Here is a 20936-nt window from a genome sequence, read left to right as displayed (position 1 = left end):
TGTTATATTCACAAAGTGTTAAAATTCGCGTTTATAATGCACCATTATACATAAAATCTGGCTTAAAATTTTGCATCAAGCTTAAGAACCTTTTAATGGATTTTCGATAATTCCACGTGCATATTAATTATGCAGAAATACAACCAAAATTTTGCATAGGTTGTATTATGGGACTTTTTAGGATAATATGTAAAATGACCTAAGGTATGTAAAATCGATCTACTTTTTTAAAGAACTTAAAACATCACCAAAATAGTAATTAATTTATGATAATATAATAAAAACTACTTGTTGCTTCTTGTAACAATCTTTTACGATAATAAAATAGAATCAATGCTAAATTAATACAATATATAATTTTATAAAAATTAATCAATGCTAAATTAATACAATATATAATTTTATAAAAATTAACATTTTATATTAAACCGGTTTTTTTTTATCTTTAAAGCTATTATAGAATTATTTTCCAATAGAAAAAGTGAATATTCAACTAACGAACTTTCTATTATGATTCCATTTTTAGGTAATAATAAATCTTTTTCTAAATCAGTTTATCATTGATATGTATAATAAAATAAACAGTGACAATCTTCTTCAATTATTTTTGTCTAAGGCTTTGTTCTGAATCGACCTTCCGTTTGCTCCTAAGATGCAGATATAACAGATAGATAGATAGATAGATAGATATGTAGATAGATAGATAGATACTTATCTATAGATAGATACTTATATATATGTAGATAGGTAGATATCAGATACTTCTTAATAATTTCAAATATTAACTGACGAAAATGGAATTATTCCAATCGAAAATCTTCCTGAATGATTCCATAATAACTCCGTCAATCAATATCTGATTCTGTTAGTAGAGAATTTGCCGTATTTCGCCGAATGCCAGGATCGCGGTTGCAGTTCGTTCCAATATATTGCCCCTGTGGTTTGAGTTTGTTCTGATGGGATTTTAGTCTTGCAATGATCATCTTTCTGCAAGGCCGATTTTTTACAGAACAAGTCGCTAAACATGAGCACAAAGAAGTACAGAAGCTCCACTATAGTGATAAAACTAAAGCCAATGAAGACGCCACATATACCGCCGATATCACCTGCAAAACAATCGTTTTTATGATACGACATTTTGATAGCAAGGGAAGATAAAATGATTTGATGAAACTGTCGCGTGTTTTCAGTGTTTATTCTTAAAAAAAGCATTACGCGCATTAGTGGCGATTTAAGCTAAAAGAGAGGGATTTTTCCAGCGATATCACCGTCACTTTCTTTTCTTTATACAGGCTTGCTACTCTTTAATCAATGCTTTATAAATCGGATACGTAATGCTTTTTTTTTTCTTAATTCGTAAGTACGTATACAAACACACGCGTATATACATTCCAAGCCACAATTTTGGAAACATTTTTTTAAAAATTGACATTTTTGGGATTAATTATTTAAATACCTATAATAATTTTTTAGAGTCAATAATATTTATTGGACCTAAAGAATTATTATTGTTAAAAACACATTGTTTTATAGATATTTGAAACAATCCCTAAAGTCAATTTTTAAAAAGTGTTTCCAACTTTTAGCCTGGTATATAAACTTAATAAGTTCCATCTTTGTATTAATATAGAATTATTGCTTCCATTAGTAGTTAATGTAAAAAAATAACGACTCCTGCGTAGATTTAGATAGATGTAAAATTTATGACTGTATTTAAATTAGTGTTGAAAAAAGTGCATATCTGCTCTCACATTTGAAGTATTACCATTTTTTCTGATTTTTGTAGTATGTATAAATAATAAATATACAAAACAAAAAAGTTTATACAAAATAAGATATATAGAAAACTATGTTCAAATTCCACAATAACAGATTTTTTAATTAATATAAATAAAATGTCTAAAATTTTCAAACAGATTTATTTTATATAAAACTTTTATTATTTTATTTTATTGGTATAAATAAATATGCATGCACATATAATCTATATAATCAAATTTAAAACATTTGTTTTTTCCCTAATGCGTATTAATTATATATTAAAAATTGTTTTCTTAAATTTTCGGGATTATGAAAAGTCGAATGTCGAATAAACTTTTCCATGTTTCTCAGAAAATATTCCACTTTTCAGCAATTTATTTGCAAAGTAAGCACCGGCAACTAGAAATTGCGCTATGTGAGAAGTATTATCCTTTTTTTTTGCACGAGAACCAGACTAGAGTGGAGAAACGTGATACACAGTCGGATATTAAAATTCCATTTTTGAAAACCCTCGGGCATCCTACAGAAGAACGCGGACAGAAAATTTCTCTTCCACACTACTCTAGCTTTGATCATGTGATATCTTTTTCATATGTTTTGTATCAACTGTGAAAAGATTTGCTCATCGTCAGTTTTTATACTAAATGCAAAGTTCTTCAAATTTACTTCCTTCCGCAATGTGCAACTAATTAAAAATATTAAAGGTGGAAACATCGCAAACCGGGAGGAGCCATTTCTTCAAAAATCTAATTATATTGATATGATATGGAACGCAGTGATATCAGATATATCAGAAGTGGTAACGTCTTGGCACTAATTGTAAAGTATTATATTTACACTAATTATAATAAGTTCTATGACAGATTAAGCAGGATCGTTTGTGTCTTTTACACATCCTCCCTCTATTTATCAATTTTATTCGGTTTTTACAAAATTATTTTTATCATTTTTATCTTAAATTTGATTATTGAAAAAAACATTTTTTTAAAACAAAGTAAAATAATTATATTCATAATTACAAAATTTGTTAAAAGAGTATTAAATAAAAGAACCTTATTTCTATAATTGATTCTATATTCAAAACAAATTGCGTTCACTTCATGGGCTTTTTTAAAAACTTTAATCCGATAAAAAGATGTAAAAGTTGGAATTAAAGAATTTAAATTTAATCTCTCATTTATAAATTGGTATAATTCCTTAACAATCTGTACTTACTTACGAGATCATACCAGTAAAAAGACATGTCTTGCTTCAATCTGACTGTGCCGTACTTTGAAAAGTATACATGTACTATTCCTTCATCGGTAACATTGTAATTCTGTCTAAAATTAAGCAACAAAAAAGTTTTAGGACCTTTTTCTAGGAATCTTCAAAAATAATTTTATATTTTACACTAACAAAAATATAAATATACTTACAATAAGTTAGTATTGAATTTACCAGGAGTCATATCAGTCGTCCAACTTAATACATCGTAACTAATATCTTCACAGGCAGCATAACAATTGTAACAATGTAAACCCTTTACTTCTTTTTCAAAATGGGTGTGTTCTTCCTCGTGAGGGAGAATCGTTAACCAATCGGCTATTTTATAAAGAAAATAGAAATCAATATATCGAGTATAAATGAAGTAATCATAATTATTATTAATTTATTTAAATAATAAGTTTTAAATAATGTAAATATTAAAGTTTATAAATTGTTTATGTAAAAACATAATTGTTTTTAAATTAATAATGTAATAATGTTTACATTTATGCTTAGCTAGGCATTCAAAGTCCAAGTTATTACAAATACGCCATGAATCTGAAATATATAACAAAGTATAAATACATATATATTACACATAAAACATAATAAACATAAATAGAAAATATTTATAAAATTAATCTGTAAAAAAGGATAAAATTTTCATAAGTAAAGTTCTTTTTTTGTAAAATAAATTTTAAGAAATCCAGATAATTCTCACAACTTAATTGAATTGCTGTATTTTATTATAATTTTTCTATTCCTAAATATATATATATGTATTACAGTATATATTATAAACATATTACGTTATAAAAAAAATTTTTAATTTTTTCTAGTTATTGCAATAAATATTATCACACGTCTCGAATTGGAAGGACGCCGGCACAGAATTGGAGAGATATGGGTTTGAATTGCAGCTGAGGTAATATTTGTTGCAATAAATTATTTACAGGGTTGTAAACATGTATATTAGCATCCTCAACATTAAATTACTTGTCAATTTAATCTGTAATATTACTCCAGCTTCAGTTTAGGACTCATTTATTCCAACAAATAATTTTCAAGTAAAATTAAAAAATTGATTGCTCATGTTGTTCAATATTGCCAAGGATTTCTTTATTTCTTGTAAACAACTAACAAAAAACTTATCATACTGGGTAATATCATAACCACCAGATAAAATTATTACAAAATCTACTTTCAATTTTTTAATAAAAATATAAAAATAAGAATTTGCAAAAAATGTTCATATTTTGAGCAGTATGAGGAAAGATGGAGAGTACGTCGAGCAGGGTAGCGCGGTCGTCGTTGCACGTGTTGTTGATTAATATGGAGAACGGAGAAGGCAGCCGCGAGAAAAACGACTCCAAGCACGCCCTGTGCTATCGATAGAGCGCGAGAAAAAGAGCAATCGAGACGGCTTTAAAACGAAAGAACAGAGAGAGAGAGAGGAGTACTCGGTGTTGCATGCGGCGCGGCGCCGCTTTCAGCGAGTTCCTCTTCTTCGCTAGAACCCCGGCCACAGTAAGTTAATCCTACAGAGCGATGCTTCACGCGATCCGCTTTAATGCTTTAAGCCACCCGTGGTAAAGCCTCGTTAGAAAGCTCGCGAACGCGTACGCCTCGCAATGCGGCGCGCAACGTTCCTTTACAGATTGCCGCCCACGCCTCTCGACTTCGTGATAGAAGAAAGAAATCGCCGGGATGTAAGAGAGTTCACCAGAGTCTAGAGAAACCCGATTTATCCAATAAGATACGATCCTTACTGTATAGTCTATTTAAATCTTATCTGTCTCTCTATAGTCTTAAGTAATAAAATTTTATTTGATAAAATTAGTCACGTTTATCTTGACTTATACGTTTCTTTTAATTATCGCAAACATTATTTTATTATGATTAATATCTCAATATGAATTCCATTTAATTATACCTGATTATGCACTTTTATTTTTAATCTGCCATTACGTTTTTAATTCAAATTATTAAAATAATTATTATATTTTGTATTTCAATCAATTTGTAAATTAATAGAACTAGATTTAAAACTTTATTTTTAATTATTATATTTTTAATAACTATTTTTATCGTGCTTTCTTATTTAATATTAATGCATTTTTGTTTTATCTCAACTTGCGCGACAAAAGTAGAAAAATCGAAGCGTGAATGAGATGTGAGAAGGATGTAAGAAATTGATGGAAATCTTATTGGCTTCGGAAGATATGTTGTCTATGATGTTATCGTATTGACTATTCGTTCAAATTGATTTCTCTTCTTTTATTGATTTTCTTTTTTTCTTTTACTATATAAAACAAAAATAATTATTATATTATTACTTAAGACTTTTAGCAATTTTGACTAATTTTTGTATTTATATACTTTTACGTATCTAAAAATACTATTAAAAATATGATAGACATAATAACAATATTATTATAACATTAATTATGAAAAAAAATGTAATACTACAGAAATTAATACTAATTAAATATTTTTTAACTTACCTAACATAAACTAAATCTTTTCCATTAAAAAACTTTTGTTAACAAAAACTCTCTGTAATGTTTGTCTAGATTTTTATGATTATTTATAATATAGTTTTATCAGCGTATTCTATTAACAAATAACAAATAATAATAATTGAATAATATGTTATCCTTTATCATATTTTCTAAAACATGTAAATCGCATTTTTCTATTAACAAAAGAAAATAAATAAGAGAGTTAAATTCTATAAGGAGAATTTGAGAAGAAAATAAAATCGAAAAGAAAGCATCACTATTTGTTCCGAAGATTGCTAGCAATATTGTCGAATCGTCAGCCTCGGTAGACTGTGATGCACTGCAAAGAAACACCAATAAAAGTAGTTCGCACTGTTGCGAGTGTAGGGTTTACAAGTTCGATGTTACCGCTCGTTCTATTAACATCGAAATTCGTTTGTTGCTCGTATATACGATTTGTCAAGATCAATGAAATTAATATCAATTTTATCGAGACTTTCAATCATACAAAAATAATCCGGCCGTATAATAAATAAATAAAACATTATTATTATAGCGATCATTATATCCTGTCACTTGACTTTAAAGAGCGTCATTAGGTAAGCTTAATAAATCTCTCAAGCCACACATAAATGAGACACACTGAAGAGAGTAATGAATATACGAATTGTTTCAGATTTAATACTCTTTCATTCAACTACGGATTCCTCATCATGCACTCGTATGTACAGCTTAATATATGTGAGAATTTTTAAATTTTTAGTTGTTTGTAAAATCTGACACATTATATTTTAATATTTAAAAAAATTTAGCCCAAACATTTAAAAAAAAATTTATGGACAGAAAACTCTCAGTTATTTATAAGAATTTATAAAAATTTTTATATTTTTTCGTTAATTAAAATAGCTAATTTTACTATATTTTTCTTATTTGAGTAAAATACTTGATAACATACATTTTACAAATAACTTTATTTACGAATTATAATTTAGAAAATAAAGCAATAACAAGCGCGGTTAAATTTTTAATTTGCGAAGCTGAATAGAATTATAAGCCAGTTAAAGCTTTCACAAAATCATGAAATGTAATTTGGAATCTCGATGAATTAAAAACTTCTTATTATAAAATCATAATCGCTGTAAGATTTAATATCCGTCTACCATTATTATTTAACGATTCTTCTTTTAAAATTACATCATGAAACAGAAATTCTTAACAAATACTGCCTTAACGTGCAAATAAATATAGTCGAAAAAGAATTTTATTTTTAAAAAAGGGTTCTCGTATTTATAAGTTGCATCTGCTAAGTATTTTATATTCTATTTAATTTTATAAATCAATACAGTAAGCAATTTTTAATTAAAATTAATAGAATTTATGATTTTGCAGATAAAACACTGAAAAATTAAACGACTAAAATAAAAACACATATTATATCAATTTATCATTAATTAAAAGCAAATTCATCATTAATAAATACATATCCGCAAGCTGCAAATAACAATATGCGTAAGTGTTAAGTGCCTCAAATTTCAAGTTATGCATGTTTATAGTAAGCCCAAGAATTTTTTTAAAAACCAGCATAAAAATAGCATAAAAATTATAAAAATTAATAATATGTTTTTACTAACAATCTTTCTTGTCGTGACGTGGGTAAAAGAATGGTCTGCATCCGCAGGACTTCTGTATGAAATTAATCTTACAATCGACGATACAATCACTGTAAGTATACATCGTAATACTAGACAATAACTTTCCCTCATCTGGGAAAATGCAGTTACGTTTATTTCTGGGGAAATTCTCGATTCCTGGATTACTGATAAAGAGCGTTCCAATTACGTCCAGAAAGGTTTCGGAAAAAGGTATTGCGAGTACCTCTGTGACACCACCACTGGTCATATCTGGATAATCAGTAGGGTTGAATACAATCACCTAAAAACTCAAACAAGTTTAGTTCTCTTTTGCCTCTTTCACACACACACACACACACACACACACACACCCACACACACACACACACACACACACACAATTTCTTTAAATTTAATTTAATTATTAAAATTAAATAAACTATTTTCACATAATAATTAATTAAGGCTGAAGATATTTTCAAAAAATATATGTCACTTCTTTTTACAAATAAACTGTTTTATAAAGAAATATGTAGGTTAATAAAATAGATGATTAAAGAAGTTTGTATCAAAATAGGAAATTTGAAAAAGCATGATAATAACGATTTTTATATAGCATTTAATCATGAAATATTTAAGAATATCTGATTTCTTATGTAATATTTGTTTTGATATTATTTATTTTGGTTAGTCAGATTGCATTAACAACTGGACATTTAATATAAATATAATTTATAAAACATTCGCTGTTGATCCAAACATTTGCGATATATTTTTTTTGCTTGACTCGAGTTCATTCGAAACTCATGGTTTTTTAGCATCACATGTAATACATGTTTTTTTATGCTGCATTGCAAAAAGAGACATCGTAATTTGTGTAATGCGCTGGTCTGTTTCCACAAGTTAATTACGACGCGGCTAACATTTACCTGGAATACCATATTCCAACTATGCTCTATACGTGTGTGTGTGTATGCATGTTATATCTACTATATTTTTATCAACCAAGCATGTTTTATCAAAGTACAGAAATTCCCGATGATTCCCGATGTTTCATCAAAGTACAGAAATAAAACTGATATCAAATAATTCTTCTTAATAAATCAATTTATTTATTTATATAAAAAAATAGCTGATTTTTATTATTTTAAAGCAAAGAGACTTTGGATATTTTCTAATAAAATTTTCAAGATGTTTTATTCAACAGATATATATATTTTACAGAAATTCTTTTATACAAATTTTTTATAAATTTTGGAGTTTATTTTAGTTCTAAAATATTAAATATAACAAAATAGCAATTAAAAAGGTATCAAGCATTTGCCATCTGATAAATATAAAAACGTATTTGTATAAGATAATTCTATTAAGCTATATGTACATATTACAGTAATTAAATAATAATTAATAAATTAACAATTATATGATTTATTTTATAAAGTAAGACATATACCTTTAGTTTCAACATACAAATGTTTGGATCTTTTTATACAAAAACTGTCTAATATCAATTTGAAATTAATAACAAATAATTCTTTATAACTTATTCAATGTATAAATATATAATAATTACTTTTATTGTACATAATGTACATTTCTTTAAGAAGTTTGATTAATCTTGCAATGTATCTAAAAGTATGCGATAAAAATATTTCAACAAAAGAACAGAATCTTCCAGCACGTTTTTACAGAACACGGGTTCTCCGTAAGTGCTAGTTGCTACAGCCTAAAGTACACACTGCACTGCAAATATGGCGAAGTGAAGAAAACGCGCGATTATATCGCACCGCTAATGACTTTCACAAGCTTTTTATCACCGTGCACTATGCGCGAATGAAGCACAGGTGGCTTGTAATGGCACGGTAAGCGTGGAAAAAGTTCACAGCATGAGGCAGCTACCGATTATCTTGTCGCAACAATACATTTGATATGTGAACACATATAGTTCAAATACATTATACGTGAAATTGTATTTTTTAAGTAATTTCAATAATTATTATAGCTTGCATTATAGCTTAGGAAATAATTAAGAAATCAGTTTACCACAAAACAAGATTAGAAGATTTATGTTTATGCTATAAATAATATGTAAGGTAAGTTCTTTATCTTTTGTTCTCTCAATCTTTTTCATCAGTGTTTTTTTATATAAAGTTTCTTGAAAAATTTTAAATCTCTTTATTTTTATATAATTTTATACTTTTTTTCTTAATTTGTGAATTAAACCATCTCAATTAAAATTTTAATAACTGTAATAAAGATAATTTTGCTCTTTGTTTTCATCATGTTCAAAAATTAATAAATAAAAAAACAACAATGTATTATTTTATAATAAATGTAGTAATAATAACAATTTTGGTTGATGTATTAAAAACTAATAAACTCTAGTAAACATTTATCATCAATAACCAACATGATATAACTTCTTAATTGTCTGTGTTTTAAATACATTTGAATACATATTTCGTGATACTTTGCACTATATAGAATCGAGCGTTAACGCTACTTTAGCATCGTAAAGCATTGCAAGAATAAATCTTCATTTCGCTCGATTAGCCCCTTTTCATATTCAGCACTCGTGGTAACAACTCGTTACGAGTCGAATATGACCCGTTTTCGCGGGACGGAGATATTTCCAGGCAATTCTCATGCAAGACGTTTTCTAAATTATATGTTAGATTAGAATTTTACGTACCAACCAGTGAATTCTTACCGCGGTATTTTCTTTATTTATAAAATAATAACGTTCATCAAAAATATTAATAATTTTTTGCAAATATCCGGAGTAAAATTTTACAATTATTGACGCATCTGAAGTAATTTATTCTACATAGTTGCTTTTGATATAACAAGGTTTTGAAGAATTAAATTAAGTTACTATGATTTAATTGAGATTGTTAATTATTTCCATAAAATCCTCTTAATTACGCAATTCCTTTTTTACAACAATTTTAAATAACAAAAGTTCTTTATATTCATTCAAACTTTTATCATTACCTTAATAATCAAGACACGCTGACGAAGTTAAGCGAAACATTCTAGGAACACTCTATGTAATTATGTATTATCAAGTTTCTCAGAATCTAGGTTGAACAATGCTGTTTTTTAATTAATTAAAAAAAAGAAGTATTTTCCAGATTTTAATTTTGCATGAGCGATAAATAGTTTTTCCTTGATGGCAGATTTAATTTTAGCTCCGAAATGTAAGGTGTTCTCAAGAATGCGGAATATTAGAGAGCACTGTTTTGCTTTCTCAATTAATTAAAATAGCACGTAATGTCGTTTCCACTTGCCTTCCAACCCTTAATGGGCAATATTGAATAGAAATAGTCATCTAAAAGTGGATCCATAACAACCGTTAGACCACGTTCTATTCCGAGATCCGACACTTGCTCCGGCTCACTTAGCTCAGTCACATCGTTCTGTCTGTTAAGATGTAATTACTGTCATTAATTTTTTAAAAACTATGATGACATTGTATTCAGCGTTAACATTATATTTAGTATTATATTTCTAAACTAAGAAATCAATATTCTTTATGATGTTTTAAACTGATTTACATTTAACACTATTCGGTGTATTATTATAGATTATTGTGATCATTATGAAAAATTACAATTAAAATATGTAAATTTTTTTTCCGCATAAATTATATAACGTAATATTGATACACTGATATTAATTTCTAATTAAAATACGGAGCTATGTTTTACTATCAAATATGAATATGTATAATACATATGTGTATCTCTTGATGCATTAACAGATTAGTAAAACATAATTTGTATAAAGGGAATACCGTTACCATATGCTTTAAAACTGAACATTGTAAATGTCAAGTTGACATAAAAGATAATTCTTTCAATATCAAAACATAATAATTATTTTATTAATTATTAAAAATTAATGTAGTACATTGCCAAAAGTACATATTTTATGAATATAAACAGATAAAGAACTTGCGTTTTATTGATTTAAATAAGTTTTTCTATGTTTAAAAATTGATTTCTAGCATAATTTAAACATCCGTTAAAACAACTTATTCACATATTAATAATCTAATAAAAAAATATTCATAAATTGTTTTATATGAAGAATTGCTTTTTCAAATTGCAGTAGTTAATCTTTGTCGCGCAGCATATATACAAAAAGTCAAAGCAAATGGTATTTTCCTGCGACATAATTAATATACTGCGATCTAATCAACAAACAATATGATTTAATGACAATTTCTAATCAATAAACATCATGATTCAACAATAATATTCTAATCAACAAGCATTATGGACAATTTAGCAATGCAGTTTGTGCTATGAATCAATTTCTATCAATTTAGCATTTAGCCACTCTTTCAAGTATATGATTAAAACATATTTAAAATAATTAATTTAAAAAATATATATACATTTATTTCATATCGTTAAACAGTAATGATGAAATATAGTAAAATAAAACAACAAGAAATCCAAAAAAAACAGGGCGAACGAGAGTCAGCGTGGTAGTTAATACGCAATCTTAAGTCTTTAACCCAGAAAATAGAATCTAAAGAGTATCAAGTTAAAAAATACATATTGATACACTTTAGTGAATATAAATTGTGATTGGTTTGATCTAATGTCGAGACGAATTCCTTCTATGTTTTAGGACAACATCAAATCTGTTAATCTGATGGTGATTTTTCTTGAACATAAAAGGATTGATATTTTGAAATTCTATTGCTGAGGATGGTTCTAAAGTGAACTGAAACGTACTATTATTTTTTGGAATAAAGATTCTATTTTCTGGATTAAAGATTTAAGATTGCGTATTAACTACCACGAGGGGGTAACCACTAGCTGAAATATTGTCCCACAGATTACATGATTTCATTTGATTACAAATAATTTTTTTTACCACTATGAAGTAATTTGGTAAAATATACGATTTTATTTAATATTATACAATGATTTCTTGTGGTTGCATATGTAATTATCGGATTATACATAGAGATTTTATATAAATTTTATAATGATTTCGAGAATTCTGTCCCACGATTACATTAAGTGGTTACCCCCTCGAACTATTAGGTGTTAAACTTAATTCCTGCCGTTTTTCGTCTCCAAATTTGATTTGTTTCGAAGGGAAGATGAGTGAATACTTTAATCAAAGTAATTTCCTCCATTTTTTACTTTATTGCTAATTAATAATACTTTATTAATAATACTTTGATTAAAGTATTTCCCTTCGAAACAAATCAATTTTTGAGACGAAAAACGGCAGGAATTAAGTTTAATACCACGCTGACTCTCGTTCGTCCTGTTTTTTTGAATTTTTTGTTGACAAATTTGGGAGAGTCCGTAAGAAGATTTCATTATTACTAATAGTAAAATAAAACAATGATAAATAGAACAACTTTGTACAAATAATAGAACATTTTTATGTCATACTTAATGATAGCTTTTGGGAATATGTTTTATTTACATTCTGAAATGCCACTGCACTACCTGAGCATAGATAAACTAATTAAATAAATGGTTAAACTACTGCATGTTGTATGCTTCCTGGAAATACGTTTTAAAAGCACGGGATACTTACTCGGGAATGTCGTCGCTTTCGCGCACGTAATTGAAGGTGCAACAGTATCCGTCCGGCGTCTTGCGAAACTTAAAAAGTGTCGAACAATTTGTAAACTTTCCATGCAGCTTACATTTCAATAGTATCATCGAACATTGCGGAGTCAGCTGGAAAATGCAAATACGCGACGTGTTGTCGTAAATTGCTACAATTTTCTGAGCGATAACAACGGAGGTCGACATGCAAAAAGTACCGTGCAAATAATATTTTATATTGATCATAATATATATTGATCTTCTAAGGAAACCTTGTGTTTAAAGTATCTACACCACCAAAAAAATAAAGTGCCTGCCTATAAATGATTTCTGTTTGCTAGAATTATCAGAGAACTGAAAGTTAGGGAGATAAATTTAAGCAGGGAGGATTCATAAAAAAATCGGTGTAATAGTAACGGGATTATGAAGAAATTTTAAAATTAGACGAACTTGAATTTTAAACTTCCATTATTAAACTAAACAATAAAAATTAAACAATTTACCATTACAATTATCTAATTATTACACAATTAAAAAGATTTTGTACGTATATCAACATATAGATATGTATATAAGAAAAGTCTAATAAAAGTGCGTAAGTAAAACTCTAGTGTACCACATATTTGAAACATTTTGTTGATTGAATTTGCATACGTACAGTTTTCATTATTTCAGTGACATCGTAAGTCCCGTTATAATAAGTTGTTAAAAGTTTATCTAATTCCACATCATGATTATTATCCATCAAACCGAGAGTGTCAAAATTAGAAATGTAGAGATTGCCCAGCCGCATTATTAAGTTGAGAATTTCATCAACTGTATGGTTTGTGATATTTGCTTTAGAACTGGTTTTTAAAAAAATGTAGTAAATATTTTAATAAAAGCCATCATACATAATATATATTTCTCAAGAATATCTTTAATACACAATAGTGAGCAAAAAAGATGCGCAATTTTCTTTTGATCACATATTGTTCAACTACATAATAGATTTTGTGATACGTTATGGTATATGCATTATACTGATATTATATTGAAAATATTTTAAAACAATGTTCATAATATAAAGTTCAATAAACTGGTCTCTGTAATGAGAAAAGTGATATGTTCAAAATTGATAATTAATTTTTCACTCTGTGTGATGGATAAATTGGTTGACGATATACGGCACAGATGTAATGCTTTTAAAACTAGCAATGGCTCGACTAACAAATATTAATAAAAAAATGTATTTTTATATTCTAATTATTTTCATTGATTTAATTCTCTATATAGGCATAAATAAAAAAATTAGTAAAATATATAATTTTCGAAAAAAACAATTTTTATTATATAATAATTTCTTTCATTGTCTTTCACAATTAAATCTTTTTAGTGTATGTAGATTGTAGATTATGTGTTCATTTTTAATAATAATATCTAAAAACAGCATCGATATCCTTTATTAGTTAGATAAAAGTAGACTATATGTATATTAAAAATATACATATAGCCATTAATTGTTCAAAACTGATATATATTTCTTTGTATTTTTTTTTACAAAAGAATATAATAATTCTTCTTATGTTTTCAGTATATTATTATCAACTTATATTACATGTGTTATTGTACGTGTAATTAATTTAATTCAAATTAAAAGAGATTTTTTTAAGCAACCATCAGGAAAATATGATTAAAAAAAATTCAAATTACGCATTTTTTTAGTCTCTACTGTACATGATAATCTATTTGTCTGTTATATATGTAAGTGCATAATTTGTTATATATATATATATATATATATAATAATTTTAAAGTAATATCTATAGTAGCATCATACACATATTTAAATATGCGTTTGAGAATAAAATGTACAAATCAACACAAATAATTTTCTAAACATCAATTTAGTACATATTTTGTACATAGAGAGTTATAGAATTACAATTTAGCTTGTAAAAATAAATTTGAATTGTACGACAATTTATGTAAAATTTTAGATGCAAATCTTTTATTATAAAATGTTCCTATATTATTTCTCTTTTTTCTCTTTTTATTTTGAAAATGAATAAAATAAAATTTTGAAGTTCTTATTAAATTTCGATCAATTTGCTTTTCACTTAAACATCTCCACATTTAATTATTTAATATTAAAATAAGAAAGAACTCACAGCACGAAATTAGTTTATGTAGAAATTTATACATAGGTATGTAAAATTATGTATAATATAGTATTGTGTATATAAATGGTCGATAGTGCCAAAGTGTGTGTATTAGGTATTTCTATGAATATACATGCATCTATAAGTGTTTAATCGAAATCTATAATCGAAAACACGCTTTTATGATATTAGCTTGATAAAAAATTATGACATTAATCAATGTGCAAGCGGGGTGAAACTTTGTGTTGAAGCTATGAAACTTTGAAGCTTCTTGTTCCAAATCAACAATTCCGGAAACGTCTCTTCCATTAACAGAGTCAAAAGTTCGCGAGTGGCTATAAGGTAGCGTCGCACCAAACGGTTCGCGATTTTAGGATATTAACACCCTATTAAATGAGCTGTAACCACTGATTCTACGCTCTCCATCAATGCGCAATGGATCGATCCGTTCTCGTTGCGTCCGAAGAGAGTGCGCGATACCGAATTAATGATAATCGGCGTGCCAGTTGACTCGGAACGTCGTAAAAAGCGAAGTAGGATTCAATGCGTTGACCGGTCGATTAAGCTTCGCGTATATATCGTATCAATTGCGGCGAGTTAACTCTATTCTCTGGTCAATGGAAATACCACTATGGTTAGTAAACCTATTCTCAATCATAGATTCGTATCTATCAACAATAGATACGTATCATTTGTCACTCGTCCTCTCTCTCTCTCTCTCTCTCTCTCTCTCTCTCTCTCTCTCTCTCTCTCTCTCTCTCTATATATATATATATATATATATTTATTTATTTAGAATACTTTTATAAATTGTCTGTTATCAGAGTTGATAACGTTACTTTCTGAAAATAATTATTATATCGTTACTTTTTATAAAAAAATAACGTTACTGTTACTTAAGAGAAGTATGGATACGTTACTTTTTAATATCTATCAATCCTTACGACGATGGCAGTACAAACTTTAGACCTCTATTCTGTAACTCTCGTTAGACAGTAACGATATCATTATATTGTAGTATCGAAAAAAGTAACTGTGTTACTTTTTAAATAACGATAATTTATTTTTTTGACTTGGTAAACAGTAACTGATTACTTTTAGAAAGTAACTTTCTCATATCTCTAGACAAATTAATAATTATACATAATATAATAATAACACCGATAGCATTGTCAAATATTTGCACTGCCGCTTTATTATCAACATACTGTAGAAGTAGATTATGCGATCAAGCCAATAATATTTGCGAATATTTTCAATTTACGCTGGTCAATGTAGTGACCGTTTCAGCGTGGGCAGAGAAAATTCGTAGAATAATACGCGTTAAACAGCCAACGATACTTCGAACGATCCCGACCGATTGTGCAATTGGTGCAGTTTGATATAAAACGAAATCACATCCACAAGCATTCAAAATGCTGCAGAGGATCCACGTATGTATCAGCACCTCGCCATCGTTCATGCACACGCATATGCATTTGTTTAATATACAATACGTGAATATAGTTTATGTTTATTTAATATACAAATCGAACTCACATATTGGTCGCCAGTTCCGTTGCGGATTGCCGACTTATCCTGTTAACGGAGCAGATGGCGATTGCTAAAAATTATCGAAGCGTACGCTTTTGAGCAATGTCATAAAATAAAAAAAAAAGAGAAAAGAAAAAATAAAAAATCATCACTAAAAAAGAGAAAATTACTTTAAAGTATAAAAACTCTTTAATAGTAAGAATCTAAAATATTATAAAATATTATAAATTAAAAATATAAAATATTATATAATATTCTGTTCTTTATATTTATAAAAAACAAAATATCATTTATTATATTTATATCTTTTATATTTTACAATTCTATTTCCAATTTAATTTTAATATTTATAATTGAGATATTATAGCTCCTTTACTTGAATATATAAATTTAGTTTTCGTAATTATTACAATTGATTCCTTCCAAAAAAAATGTTTATCTGTCACGATATAAATAATCCTAGTTTGAAATTTATCATAAAAGTTTTAAATAACAAAACAGATACAAAAATAAATTTTTTATTTTACACTATACTGACTATACTATCAAAAATTAAGTAAATCTTTATATAAATAAATTGCATGCACACATATAAATTTTAGGAAATCTTTATCTTACCTGGAAAAGATAAAAGGGTCGTTTTATAATCATCTGTCTCCGTGGAAGTTACTAAAGGTGTTGTCATAAATTCATAATAGGAAATATAAACCATAAACACCAGAAAAGATATAATTGTGTAATGTATAATAATCCACAAAATTCTGAAAAATATATATTTAATTATTTTGCACGGCAAGTGTGTATGCAAAAATATCATTATTTGGTTAAAGCAATTATTATATTTTATTTACTTACTTTATTTATCCTATTCGCTTATTTTACTTATTTAAACTTTCATTTATTTTATTTACATTTTTTTATTTCTACATTTAAAAGTCCAAAAGCAACAATATTAAAGACGTAAAGCAAAAATATGGATTTACGTGTTGTAAGTCAAGCGACATATCGAGCAACAATTTGTTCCTGTTCTTACCACGACACGCTCATTACCGAATTCGCACCGCGCTATTAACGTCACACGTAACGGTACATTAAATCAACTGGCGACGCCATATCGCGACGTGACTCCAGCATTTTATGGAATTACATTTTTTTCCGTTTTCTTTTTTCTCCTTTTCGCAAAGGGTACCGCATTTGTTTCGTACCGCGAAACAGGATCGTGATTTATGGATAACTTGATTTGTGCGGACCACTATGAATCCAAGAATCTCTACTCACTGTGGCACCGTTAATCTCACGAAAAATTAGTATACACTCGTTAAACTGTATAACTTTAATCATACATTTCGCTTATATATGCGAGCTATAATGTATGCATCTGTAAAGTCTCACGTGTATAGTCTGCGCAAATTGCTTTTATCACTGCTTTAATAAAGACCCGATAATCGTATTATGCGAGTTGACTTTTGAGCGCGAGTTTTGTTAAATGAATGAGCAACATCCAAATAAATCCTGCTCAAGTAAAATTTCATTGTACTAAGATCTTCTGAATATAGAACGTTAGTGTTGCGCGTAACTCAGTGTTTCAAAAATATAAAAATAAAATTAATAATAGCGATTTGATGGAAATCTTCTTTAAGAAAAGTATAAAAAGACACACAAATTTAAAAACTTTTTAAATTTTCGAATATAAATTACTGCTTTTTCCAAAATATGTTCATATGATATTATTTTAGAAATAATTATGTTTAAATTAATGTACAGAGTTTTTATGTATCACTGAATCATAATTACACAACATTATATATATTAATTAAGCTTATGAACAATAATTTAAAAATATTGTTTCCAAAGTAATAAACTAACGTCATTTTAACAAAATGATGACGATTATGTCTGCTTGCCTGGGTTAATTCTTAATTATAATATTTCTTTTCTTTTTCTTCATCTATTTCAGCTATTCACACATATTAACATGTTTAATATATAATGCTAAATTAAATTTTATTGTTAACTGAGAAGAACTAAAAAAGCCAAATTTATTTCGACAAATCTAAATCTAAAGCAGCACGTCTTTTGCTATATTTACATTTATGTATATATACGTATGTTTAGAAATTCCTATATAATCTTATATCCATTTGTGCCCATCATTATACTATAAACAAATATAATTGAGGTTACCTTTCAAACCAAGGTCTCTGAGAATCAGCAAAATATTTAAAACTGTTTATAGTGGAATATTCATAATACAATTTAAAATATTTTGATATAATCTTCAAGCACGGTGATTTCTTCGAAACTTTTGTCATCCAATGCTTGATAAAAAAAGAATTGTTTTTAGGTTTAATTTTATTTTTTTCAAACCACATTATCTACCTTCCTTCTTTTAAATTGTATAACGTAGAAATTAGGTAATCCTAGCCTACAATAAATAGTTATTTAAAATATTATGTATTATAATAATGTAGTATAATAATGTGTATAATATTATGTAGTATAATAAAAAAAAAACTAAAGTATCAGATAATATTTTGGTATATTGCAAATGTTTTGCAAAATTACAGTTTTTAATTCAAGTTAAAAAATAAAATTCATAATAAAGACATATTTTTATCTAGCCAATCTTGATCAACAATTCCATTAACGTACGTACTTACCTTATCACGTCAATTGACTTTTATTTTTAAAATAGGAACCGAAAGAGAAGAGCTAAAGATATGTATAAGTAAAAAAAGATTTAATTCTTATAGATACGTTATGCAATTATGTAGATACGATATTTAATATCCTTATAATATTTTTCAATGTCAAACAATTATCAAACAACTATCAACGACCTAAATTTTGTAGATTAAAAGTAATCGTTAAAATATAATAATTAAAGATTTACAATAATTAAAATCTTTTGGGTGATAGTACATATATATAGTTCCCTAAGTTTTTCACTTTAATAACCGCAAACCGCGCGCAACCGATTACGCGGAACGAAAGAAAATGTTATAGCCGGGTATGCAACACGAAATGAAAACTCCCGTAACGCAATTACACGGGTGTTATGGGCGGCGCAGGTAATATTCCGAGCAGTGCCGAGCACTCGCGCGACCATCTGGGATTACGACTGACGTCGTTTACATCGGGAGCAGTAAAACGCGCGTGCGACCGATTCGTGCATGTGTTGGTCCGCGTTATGACAGAAGAGATCCAGCAAGATCAGATCGTATATCTGACATCGTTCAATTACTATTCCACTACTTTGATATCGCGTTTGCGATCGCTTGCTACCGCAGGATATGAAATTGTACCGTTTGTCGCTTCCCTGGCAATATCGTGAATAGTTTATAAGTGTACGGTAGACATTGATATATCGCGCCATATAGCTTTTGCGATAAAAAAGAGAGGAAATTTTTAAAAGACTAATTTACATGCTAAGAGTTTTAATAGCTCTTAGCAAAATTTTGTTTTTTATTAGATTTTATACCGAGACAAAATTTATATTTCTTAAAGCTTATGCAGAATACTTATAAACATTAGATTAAAAATTACTTTTAGAATTTTATGATATTTTATGCAGCTTTTTTATATTAGTGTAATATATTTACGATATTACATATTATAATAATTACATTGTTGACGTCACAATTTAAATTCAATGCTTAGTTAATTTAATTATATTCTTTAAAATGAGCCCGTGACATTTGTATGGATTTCATTAAACTAAGGTATTATTACTACGAATTTTACTTTCGTTATATTATTTGTATAATAATACAAATGTAGATTATATTTATGTATATTGTCAATGACATACAATTGACATATCAATTATACTATTGTATTTTCCGCCTTTTGTTCCATATTTGAGGAAAGCAGTTTAGACATTCGTGTCCTAATTGTAAGTTGACCATGTACAAGATATTACTACTGCCTGACTACAAACTATTTGCGCTACTTGTGTTTGACTGCGCTCTGTGTAATCCACTTAGACCTATTACCAGATGCAGTTCCACAATGGATTATAACTTTTGAAGTAAATGCAGATGTAATCGTCTCTGTCTTTATTTATTATATCTATGTAACTCATAATTTAACGCTGACATATTGTAAGATAAAAAATAATTTTAAATGAAAAATATGTGAGTTTAAAGAATATCTTTATATTAAAAATTTTTATATTATTTAACCTTGTTTTTTTCTGCAAAGGTCATTATTTTTTTAATTGCATTAAATAAAAATAAAAAATTGCGTATGAAATTTAATTTTTTAATATTATAAAATGTTCCATAAAAACGCATATATAAGCATTATTATATGTATAGAATTGACTGTAATGGAGAGGAGGGATCGGAACTGCCTATTTATTTCTTATCCTGTTGCATTAAAGAGGACTTGAATTAAGAATCGCAATGTCTGCATGGCTGAACTATTTGTATTATTCATCTTGTTTCGAACACTATGTATTATAATTCGGTAATGATTATTAATACTTCGACTCTAATAACTACTACGGCTCTCATCGGAGAAATTATACGTAGC

At 27.6% G+C, this 20936-nt stretch overlaps 1 protein-coding gene across 1 annotated transcript; it reads right to left on the bottom strand.

The window, feature by feature from the left end:
* Window positions 1-849: 849 nt before the first annotated feature.
* Window positions 850-17086, bottom strand: LOC108764140 (sodium channel protein Nach). The gene is made up of 10 exons (XM_018512212.1): window positions 17019-17086; window positions 16407-16470; window positions 13385-13571; window positions 12713-12858; window positions 10432-10564; window positions 7142-7442; window positions 3514-3567; window positions 3180-3345; window positions 2977-3083; window positions 850-1106 (listed from the first exon to the last, which is right to left on the bottom strand). The coding sequence occupies exons 1-10, from the start codon at window positions 17083-17085 to the stop codon at window positions 850-852; spliced, it is 1482 nt and encodes a 493-aa protein (XP_018367714.1). The 5' UTR covers window position 17086.
* Between the last annotated feature and the right edge of the window lie 3850 nt (window positions 17087-20936).

Source organism: Trachymyrmex cornetzi, unplaced genomic scaffold (assembly GCF_001594075.2).
Source record: "Trachymyrmex cornetzi isolate Tcor2-1 unplaced genomic scaffold, Tcor1.1 scaffold396, whole genome shotgun sequence".
NCBI classification, from domain to species: domain Eukaryota; kingdom Metazoa; phylum Arthropoda; class Insecta; order Hymenoptera; family Formicidae; genus Trachymyrmex; species Trachymyrmex cornetzi.
The sequence above is the reverse complement of the archived record's forward strand: the minus strand, read 5'-3'. Positions and strand labels throughout refer to the sequence as shown.

Coding starts and splice junctions, on each gene's coding strand:
- LOC108764140 (XM_018512212.1), bottom strand. CDS start 17,085: ATGACAACACCTTTAGTAACTTCCACGGAGACAGATGATTATAAAACG. Junction 10,565..12,712: donor GAAAGCGACGACATTCCCGA/GTAAGTATCCCG, acceptor ACATCTTAACAG/ACAGAACGATGTGACTGAGC. Junction 7,443..10,431: donor TGCCCATTAAGGGTTGGAAG/GCAAGTGGAAAC, acceptor TTGAGTTTTTAG/GTGATTGTATTCAACCCTAC.